General features: G+C 37.3%; 2 protein-coding genes across 2 annotated transcripts; both read left to right on the top strand.

Moving 5' to 3' along the window:
• The first annotated feature begins 135 nt into the window (after nt 1-135).
• LOC130435938 (B-cadherin-like) lies at nt 136-6,023 on the top strand. Its single transcript, XM_056766836.1, has 15 exons — nt 136-192; nt 960-1,016; nt 1,207-1,359; nt 1,654-1,809; nt 1,904-2,048; nt 2,139-2,305; nt 2,395-2,523; nt 2,628-2,813; nt 3,020-3,267; nt 4,329-4,471; nt 4,579-4,803; nt 4,888-5,103; nt 5,219-5,348; nt 5,495-5,621; nt 5,817-6,023. Exons 1-15 carry the CDS (start codon nt 148-150, stop codon nt 6,021-6,023), a joined length of 2,334 nt encoding a protein of 777 aa, XP_056622814.1. The 5' UTR covers nt 136-147.
• A 1,302-nt stretch (nt 6,024-7,325) lies between these two features.
• On the top strand, nt 7,326-9,622 carry si:dkey-30c15.13 (uncharacterized protein LOC558731 homolog). The gene is made up of 7 exons (XM_056766750.1): nt 7,326-7,449; nt 7,903-8,061; nt 8,279-8,389; nt 8,534-8,590; nt 8,814-8,921; nt 9,079-9,225; nt 9,337-9,622. The coding sequence occupies exons 1-7, from the start codon at nt 7,432-7,434 to the stop codon at nt 9,388-9,390; spliced, it is 654 nt and encodes a 217-aa protein (XP_056622728.1). The 5' UTR covers nt 7,326-7,431; the 3' UTR covers nt 9,391-9,622.
• The last annotated feature ends 673 nt before the right edge of the window (nt 9,623-10,295 follow it).

The following is a 10,295-nucleotide window of genomic DNA, read 5'->3' as shown; positions in this document are numbered from 1 at the left end:
AGACTAGTTCTAATGAACTGTAGTCAATACGTGTCATCAACACCTTCCCATAAACATGCAAATGTTCTCACACTCGCTGCTCACAGCTTGGATGGAAAGAGAAAAGTGTGCTACTCACTTTTTTAGTTGCTCATATTAAATGAATGCATGATGGGATACAGTAACCTGGGTTTCATCTGTGTTTTGTCTTTGGTGAGTGTGTTTTAATGTATTTGCATTAGACGGTTTTTTAATTAAATTAAGAGACCTTTTTAAAGTTCTGTTCAGTTTTTCTGAATTTACTATTTATATGCATGTTTAGATGATCATTGTTTGTTTGAAACTTCTAAGAATATTCCTCTAAAACATTAATGTGATAACCTTGAAAACCCAGTTTTCATTAGTCTTGTCATGCTGTCAAGGCTTTTTTACATTGCTGTTGTTCAACAGACACTGGACTGGAAAGGGCATAACATTTTTTGAATGGTCTCTTTTTCCACATCTGCACAGTTTTACACGCACTATAAAAAATGTACATCACAATATCTGCAAATTGAATTCTGCTAATTAAGAGAAAAGTATATACTTCAAAATTCCATAAAATTAATAATTTGAGTTTGTAGACTTTATAACTGACTTTATATTTTTTGTTTAGGTTATCTAATGCATTTAATGCAGCCTTCACGTGCTCTCGGAAATTTGATAATTCCCACTTCAACCCGGTAACGTCAAATAACGTCTGGATTTAGTAACATAAAACATTTATCTTACTACTGATTTAGTAGCATTAACACATGAAAAGTATCAGCTAACATTAAAAGAGCCTTGTTCCATAAATTATTTAGTGAATTATCAAATTTCCGAGAGCATGTGAATGCAGTATTAGTCATTATTTTTCACATTACATTATTTCAAGAGAAGTTCTGCTTATGCAAATTAATGTAACATCCTCTTACAATATTGCCATATTCTTTGTACAGTTGATTTTTACACTCCAGGTAAAGACAACACCCCAGTATGCCGCAGTCATTGAACAGGTGAGACATTTACATTAAGCAGATGCTTTTATCCAAAGCAACTTACACATGAGGGAGGATTTTGTCTTAGAAGACAGAAATAAGCATAATAGTCTACAAAGCTGAAACCAATATTTGGGGACTTCTGTATTGTTGCCGTCCCTCCAGCTCATTTTAAAACATTTGGTTTAAAATAAAACCCGTCTTTCAGAATGCAACAACTCCAAGGACCCCAAGTGTGTTTCTGATGAAGGTCTTTCCAAAAGCATCGACCGGTTTGCTCAGGAGAAAGAGGGAATGGATGATTCCCACCGTCAACATCCCAGAAAACGATAAAGGCCCTTTTCCAAAGGAAGTAGTGAAGGTGGTCTTTGTTCTGCTCTTGTTTATCATGTCTCAAAAGGCTGAACTCATGTTGTCCTTTGTGACTTTCTTTCATGTAACTTACAGTAAACGTCTAGATGTTTGATACCTACAGCTTCAGTCAACATTCACCTTTTCTATACAGCAAAAGTCAATGGTGACTGGAGCTGTCAGTCTCTAACATTCAGCTTTTTTGTGTTTCACAGGAGAAAGACAGAAAGGTTTGGAACAACATGAGAGATCAATGACCTCATTTTGTTTTGCTATAGACTATCCCTTTGTTTTGGCTCCACAGATGAAGTCCACCGCAGCTGATTTGATGAAAATGGTTTATTATGTCACAGGCCCAGGAGCTGACCAGCCTCCCGTTGGTCTGTTCAAAGTGCACAGATATTCAGGAATGTTGTCTGTCACTGACAAACTGGACAGAGAGGAAACTAAAGAATACATCGTGAGTCATCTGTCATGCTCTCAGACATGTTCAGACAATGATTATAACAGCAGCTGTGTTGGTAATGTTGTTGTATTTTGTGCGTATGGAGCAGCTAACTATTCACGGCTCATCGGAGAGCGAAAACTACATTGAGAAACCTGCTGAAATCATCATAAACATTATTGACCAAAATGACAATGCACCTGTCTGTACCCACAATCCTTTTAGGGGAGAGGTCCCGGAAAGGTCAAAGCCAAGTAAATGACAAATCTTCAGAAGATATGACCCCAGATATTTCATTATTCTCAGAATTATTATAGCGTAATACTGTTCATGTTTATTTACAGATGTGTCTTTCATGCAAGTGTCAGCGAAGGACTTGGATGATCCAAATACATTTAATGGCATAGTGCGGTATAAACTGGTGGGACAGGAACCCCGCGGTGATGCGTTCCGCATTGACCCTGTTACTGGAAACATTAGTCTAGCCTCCGTTGGCATTTTAGACAGAGAGGTACTAAAGCTCAAACATATAGAGACACTAACAAGAGAATATGTTTAACTTTTATGGGAATACGACTGTCTATCTATGTCTCTACACAGACTTATCCTTTGTATAAACTGCACGTGGAGGCTGCAGATTTGGAGGGACATGGCTTTTCCTCCACTTGTGTGGTTTTAATCAAAGTCACCGATAGCAATGATCATGCCCCTAGATTCAGCCAAAACATTGTGAGTTCCCTGCACGTAGGCTTTAAGCTAAAATTTCCTTGAACTTGTTTTTAAAGATAGTGTTGAGTAGCCACAAATGTGTGTATGTGTGTGTGCTCTGGCAGTATATTGGTACGATGAAAGAACATAAAGTAGGGGAAATCGTTGCAAGGTTGACCGTCACGGATAAAGACGAACCTTTAACTGCAAACTCAATGGTGAAGTTCACCATCATCGATGGCAACGAGAAAGGAGTCTTCAACGTTAGCACCGCCCCCAACAAGATGGAGGGAATCATCACAACAGTAAAAGTAAAATGTTCCTAAAAACACATCACATTTTTTTTAAGAAAATGGTTGGCGAAATGAGACTGTTGGTCACCCTTCATGATTGTTTATCCAACATGAATATAAAAAGCTTTTCAACTTAACACAAAGTTAAAAGATTTTTTTTAATTGCAGTATTTGTATTTCTTGTGGCAGTTGGGAGATGTTAAAATCAAGTTGTTTGTGTTTAGGGTCTGGACTTCGAGCAGGGCAGAAACACTTTCGTTTTGCTTGTGGTGGTGGAGAACACAGTTCCCTTTGCTGTTCCTCTGTCCACCTCGACTGCCACTGTCTCCATCACAGTGGAGGACGTGAATGAGCCGCCCATCTTCGAACTCTTAAAGAAGCAGGTCCACGTGGCCGAGGACCTCCCGGTGGGCAGCACCATCACTAACTACACAGCAAAGGACCCAGATACTGCTAGACGACAGAACATAAGGTAGCAAAGTACATACTTAATTCAACTTTACTTAACCCACATATGATATGTGTGAATTCAGAAAAAAGATTTAAAACATGTAATATTTGCTTAACAAATGACGTCAAACCCCCGTGACCCGAGGTAGTTCGGATAAGCGGTAGAAAATGGAATGGAATGGAATGACGTTAAACCGTTTTAGAGGTTTTTTTGTCAAAATTACTCAACCAGCTATCATTAGACAATCAAATGTTTGTATGTGATTAAACTGACTTTCCAAGAACATTTGTCTCTTTAACTATTAGTTTGATATGTTATCTACTGCATTGACATTTATTTATTGAGTGTGGCTTGAGTTTCAAGTCAAGTCAACTTAACTTTATTTATCTAGCGCTTTTTACAATTTTCCTTGTTACAAAGCAGCTGTACATAAAACATATTGACTATGAGCAAAACATTAAAGTTATACAAGTTAAATAAAAAAAAGTGAACACACAGAGAATACAGACACGCACACAGGTTCATACGCACCCACATGCATAAAACACAACTCCACACGCACAGAGCACAATATACACATGCACTGACACATGCACACACACACATACACACGGTTATGTTATGGGAAGCGTTCCCGGTTCCAGTTGATCTAACTGATGCAGCCTTAACCCTCAGAGGATTTATATTAAGGAAGTGCAGTGTATGCAAGGTAGAAAAGATGCCTCTTTTATCTAGATTTAAACTGAAAGAGTCTGTCTGTCACGAGTCTGTCACGAGGAAGACTGTTCCAAAGTTTCGGCGCTAGTTAGGACAAGGATCTACCGCCTTCACTTGATTTTGAAATTCTAGGTATTACCAACTGACCGGAGCCCTAAGAACGTAAACATGCAGGACTGTAAATCCACTGTAATCCCTTTAAAACTGTGGTTTTAAAACGTTTTTGTTGCAAGCCCCCTTTATATAGTGTGCATTGCTATGCGCCCCCCATGACTCCATCCTGGGATCCCCCTCTTTTTAAACCACTGCTTTAAAAACCCTTCAGTCTGTCTGCTCTCACACATTTGAATGTATTAATTTGTCAGATATAAGATGCCAAAAGACATAGCTAAGTGGTTGGAGATCGCAGAAGATACTGGACAAATTAAAGTCAGGAACCCCATGGACAGAGAGGCTTCGTTTCTAAAAAATGGAGAATACACCGTCTTAATAGAGGCATATGACGATGGTAATGTATAAAAACTCTACTGTACACTTAGTGTATCTAGAGTTTTATGGTTTAGAGATTTTGAAATGCTTAAAATAAAGATATTATCGTTTCTTTGTTTTCTCCAGATGATGAACCAGCCACAGGTACAGGCACACTGAAAATCCATCTGAAAGATGTGAATGACAACGCCCCATTTTTGGAGCACCACAGAGCCCAGATGTGTTCAACAGAACCAGAACCTGTCCTATTGACCATTACAGACCAAGACGAGCCAGAAAACAGCCTTCCATTCCATGTAGAAGTGCTCAATGAATATCAAAACAACTGGACCGTCGTCGTCAACTCCAGCGGTACGACAAGTACACCTAAAAAGCAAAACCAAAAGGTTATGTTTTCTAAATGCATCTCTAACTCACTCTTTTTTTTCGCAGGAGATGCTGTGTGGCTGAATCCCCTCAGACATCTTGATGTCGGCGAGTACCGCCTGTTGCTGCGTGTGTATGACTCCCAGATGTTGTTTCAGGACAACTCAGTCACGGTAGAGATGTGTGACTGTAAAGGCCGTGATGTCATATGCCTCGCTGGCGTGCGTGCTGCGTACGTCTCCACCCTGTATATCTATGCGTTAGCAGCCGTCTTTGGCCTTCTGTGTAAGCAAATGATTTCTTTGAATTTTTTATGAAATCTGAGTATAGATTATATACGATGAAGGTGGGGTGAGCTGTGTTAATAAAATCTTCTATTCGCTCTATATTCTTTCCTCAGTGCTGCTATTGTTGCTTTTACTTTTTCTGAAGAGAAAGAGCGGGAGGAAGCATAAACTGTTTATCCAGACAGATGACAATGACAGGGACAATATTTTATGTTACAATGAGGAGGGAGGAGGGAAGAAGACCAGGTGAAAGTCCTCTTTGGATATTTGACTTTGTACTGTCCTTTTGTGTGGTGTGTGTGTGTGTGCGGATATACAAACAAATGTATAGCATTAAAACAAAAGATTGAGATTCTATAATCACAACAAAACATGTGTGTGCGTGTTTTACAGGATTATGTTATGAGCTTGTTACACTGCGGACCACATGTTTTCAATACAAACATCACTCCGACAGATTTCTTCTATCGGCAACATTGTGAGGACAATGCAGATATTGGAAACTTCATTAATAATGTATGTATTGAACACCGCCCTGGCACCATGAAAAGGGCTCATGCTAAACAAGTCTTTATTCTGTCAAATTATTGTTGTCTAAGTTATGGTCATATGGTTAGTTTGGCAAGAATGTTATTTCAATAATAGACAATTTAGTAAAACATCACTTTCACTACATCCATTTGTAACGTGTTGCATTATGATTTTGTATAGAATTTGAACACTGCAGTTGATGACCACCGTTTGGCGCCGCGTGACTCTTTTCTGGTGTTTGGTTATGAGGGTGAGGGATCGAGCGCCGGATCTCTCAGCTCTCTGCATTCGTCCAGCAGTGACGGCAGTCAAGACTACCAGCATCTGCAGCAGTGGGGGTCTCCCTTCACAAGACTCGCTGACATGTATGCAGGAGATGATGAGTGACACATGAGCTGAAAGTACAACGAATGATCAAAGTCTCTATTTGATATAATTTTAATCTCGTTGTTGTCTATGGATAAAAAATAGAAAGTAAAAAGAGGTGAAAATCTCTATTTACATTTCTTTTTATTTGTCACTATAGTTCATGACACATTTGTCTAACCAAATCACTCAATGGTCTAGGACCTAAATACATCTCAGATATGCTCATTGAATATAAACCAAACAGACTTCTCAGATCATTAGGATCGAGTCAGTAAGAGATAACAAGGGTTCACTCAAAACAAGGCGAGTCAGCGTTTAGCCATTTCACCACCTGTAGCTGAAATCTGCTTCCACATCAGAAGTTCACCAACAGTAGCTACTTTTAAATCCAGATTAAAAACACACTTGTTTAGATGTGCATTCACAGCCTGAGCACTGTGCTGGTTTACATCAACTGCACTTTTATTTCAACATGTTTATATATACATACACTCTGTATTTGCATTTTAAAGATATGTCTTATTTCTCTTTGTCAATCATTTTATGTAAAGCACTTTGAATTCCCCTTGTGTATGAAAAGTGCTATATAAATAAACTTGCCTTGCCTTTTATTATTACATAGCTTACATACAGTATATGCAGTTACATATATTTATTAAACCACCAAAATGCTGTTAGTTTTTACTCTCTATACATATATAGTGTTTTGAATTTACGTTTATCATATATATTGGTTTGTTTCTTAATTGTAACATATGTAGACCTTTAAAACAATGATATATACATTAAGGAGGTTAAAGAGACAAGGGATACACAAAAATGACTCCCTCTCTAGAAGTTCCAAACCTGTATATATTTCTGTTGAACACAGAGATATTTGGAAAAATGTTAACAAATGAATGTTCTGGGACGTCATTGACTAGTAGGAAAAATAACAATGGTAGTCAAAGGTCTTCCAGTGTTTTCTATTCTAAATTCTTCAAAATATAATATCCTGTGTCCAACAAAGCAAAAAAATGATACAATAGTTTTTCCTAATATGGTAGTCAATGATATTCCAGAAATCTCAGTTACTAACATTATTCAAAATAACTTTATGTTCATCAGAACGAACAGGTTTTCCACAACTTGAGGGAGAATAAAAAATGACCAAATTAAAATTTTTGGGGTTGCTATCCCTTTAAACATACAAAGAATAACATTCACACAGCATTTTCATTTGAGACAGTGTACAATCTTTACCAGATCTTGACCAATCACAGATCAGGACTCTCCCTATTGGGCAAGTCTTAAAGGAGGAGTTAACAAATGAACTTTGATCTTTATTTCATGATGACAAATTCCTTTTAAAAGTTGATTTGTGTATGTTTTCTTATGTTTGTTTTATCTTGTGTTGGTTTGGTTTGGAAGGGTGTTTTTATATCTGATGTCAGGGTTTCCAGAGGTAAGATGTATGTTATTGTACTTTAATCACTACGGACTAAATGTTAGTGATAAACCATAATTGTAAATGTTATCTATACTGCTCTACACGTATGTATGTAAATCAGTTATGTCTTAAAATCACACACTTTGACAATAGTTTGTGTGAACAATTATCTTAAGTTCATTTGTATTAGCCGTATCCTCCATTTTGCATGCTCTGTTACCACTTGATTTTGCAAAAAGGTGTATTGTGAACACATTATTTATGCTGTATGTAAAGCTTGCCAGGAATATAAATCAATATTAAATTAATATTTCAATAATCTGTAGTGATAACTCCATTTATTAAACTCAACCCTGTTACTGTGATTAATGTTCTTGTTGTTGTCCCGGTCCTTATCTGTGCATATGTGACGAATCCGTTTGATGCCATGGTTACCTGTGAGGTCACTATTTTGACGTTTTTGTTTAGATGACTCAGAACATGTTTCAGGAAGGGCTCTATCAGGTGTTCTTCAAGGAACGCCCCCAGATCCGCTCACTCGCAGTCTCCACATCTGCAGAGCTCAAGGAAGCCAGACTGGTCCGCTGGTTTGGGACAGTGGTCAGCACACGTCTCCTCCTGGCCGGGGTGAGAGGTTAACTCTAGTTTAACTTTCTTAAATAAACCAGAAGACATGAATAACCCAGAACCTCACAAGTTTATGTGTGTCTGAGTAAACACAATTCTTCTTCTTCGAAGTTAAATATGCAGGTCATACAAAAACCGTATGAATAGTGTGCAGTATGTAAGATATTATATAATATAAAATATATCATCTAAGGCTGTGTCTCTCTCTGTCTTTCAGGTTGTTCAGATTTTAAGTGCTGTCTCCAGTGTTCTCTCCACCATTTCTTATACGTGTTTGGGTTTCAGATGCTCTGTGTCTATGACAGCACCCGTCTGGTGTGCCCTGCTTGTAAGTTCTCCAGTTAAATTTTTGGATTTCAAGTTTATTTTCAACAACACAGAAAGATCAAGGTGATGACCCAAGTTTATTCCTGATGCTATTAAGATGTCCCCATATTAACCAAATTATTTGTGTCTGTGTTTGTGTTTCCAGTATCTTGCCACTGGTTCACTTGCAATCGACGTACAGAGGAAACCAAAAAAGATCAAAGTGAGTTTTCAGTTTTACCTCCTTCAAATGATTTGAAGGATACACTGTTGTAACAACTGTTGTTGTTAAATTTTTAGTTAACCAAATAAGTTATATCCTTTGAAACCAGGCAAATCAATTTTTTATTTAAACAATTTCCTTAAAAATTGGAACATCTTTTTATTTTATAAACTGTATAATGATACAAAGTACTTTTTGGGGTTTCTGTATGGTTGCATTGTAGGTCATGTTTCTGATGGGTCTGAACATTCTCAGTCTGCTGTTTGGAATCTCTTCTTTCATCACCTACACACTGAAGTCCACAGCACTTGGAGACGTCACTACTCAGCAGGTGTGCGTTGTTATCAAAGCGTGTTGTGATACATCACTATTTCTGTGTGTATGTACAAAGATGCTGAAGGGTAGAATAAACCGCTGAAATTCACAGGACAAATGACACTTTATACTCTCTCTCTCTCTCTCTCTCTATCTATCTCTCTCTCTCTCAGCGTATAGGTGTATATGTGGTCAAGGGCAGCTGTATTCTGTTCATCCTCCAGTGCATATTTGCGGCCACATACACAATCTTTCTTGTTTGGAGAGGTCTGAAGTGTTCCAGCGCCCCCTACAGACAAGACTACAGCAGAGTAATGCAGGTACTTACAACAATAAAACATTTTCACAAACATCATCACACTGCAAGATCTTACAAGATATTAAGATAAGATATTACAAATACAAAAAAATATCTGATTTCTGTGTTACAGAATACGGATGAATTTACAGATCCACTGCTGGAAAGTGAACACTTTAGCCTTTGAACACTGAAACCTCTTGTGTGCATGTTTGTGTGTGTGTGTTTATTGCATTCTATAATTGTTATTTAAATATGTGATGTAAGTGATATTGTATTCTTTGAACTTGCCAGTTTTACAAGAAATATGTGATATTGCAAATTCCTGAATAGCTTGTACCCTACGACTCCAGCAGCATATGCTAGTATGATATAGCCAGTATCTGTACATTTATAGAGATAAAGTTTATAACAATCAAATGTGGCCCTCTAACATGTTTATTTCTATATTTATGTACAAAACAGTGGTTTTGAATAAAGATCTTGTTAACCCTGTAGAATAACATGTAAGTAATTGGGTAGCACTTTACATTAAGGTTCCCTTTATAAAGCATTTGTAAATGGGTTCATTAATGACTATTAAGTCATTTACAAATGCATTATAAAGCAGTTATAACTGCATAAATGAGAAGGGATTCTAACAAAATGACAAACAGTGAGCCATTTTTAACCTGCATGTTGAAAATGCTTAACAAATGTGAAACTTCAAGTTCACATTCATCCCCCGTTCTTTAAAGTACACTTTCAGGGCTGTCAATACTTCTAAATGTATGATTCCCAGAGATGTAGCCTTGTGATCATGCTTTCTGTTTCTACAATACATACCAAATACATGTTTTCTGCTTTTGATTAACTATTGGAAGTAATTGGATCATTGATAAAACTTCATAAACAAACAAGTTTACAACAACACTAAGTGTTAAAAATTGATGATAAGTTTGATTATCTTATCTTGGTAAGCAAGAAAAACTGCTTTGGATAAGCATCATAATCTGGAGGCATTCTGGAGGCGACCGTAAAACATTCTGAATCGGATCAGGTAAGCAACATGGTTTGAAAAGTGACATAAGATATGAAATATACAATAAAAAC

Source organism: Triplophysa dalaica, chromosome 14, assembly GCF_015846415.1.
Source record: "Triplophysa dalaica isolate WHDGS20190420 chromosome 14, ASM1584641v1, whole genome shotgun sequence".
NCBI lineage: Eukaryota > Metazoa > Chordata > Actinopteri > Cypriniformes > Nemacheilidae > Triplophysa > Triplophysa dalaica.
Note: the sequence above shows the minus strand (reverse complement) of the source record. Positions and strands in the feature narration are given on the sequence as shown.

What these genes read in the sequence shown, in the direction of transcription:
- LOC130435938 (XM_056766836.1), top strand. Translation starts at nt 148, where the DNA reads ATGATGGGATACAGTAACCTGGGTTTCATCTGTGTTTTGTCTTTG. An exon ending in AGGAAACTAAAGAATACATC is followed by an intron (nt 1,810 to 1,903) that starts GTGAGTCATCTG and finishes CGTATGGAGCAG; the next exon opens with CTAACTATTCACGGCTCATC. An exon ending in TTGGAAACTTCATTAATAAT is followed by an intron (nt 5,622 to 5,816) that starts GTATGTATTGAA and finishes GATTTTGTATAG; the next exon opens with AATTTGAACACTGCAGTTGA.
- si:dkey-30c15.13 (XM_056766750.1), top strand. An exon ending in CACGTCTCCTCCTGGCCGGG is followed by an intron (nt 8,062 to 8,278) that starts GTGAGAGGTTAA and finishes TCTGTCTTTCAG; the next exon opens with GTTGTTCAGATTTTAAGTGC. An exon ending in GAGACGTCACTACTCAGCAG is followed by an intron (nt 8,922 to 9,078) that starts GTGTGCGTTGTT and finishes TCTCTCTCTCAG; the next exon opens with CGTATAGGTGTATATGTGGT.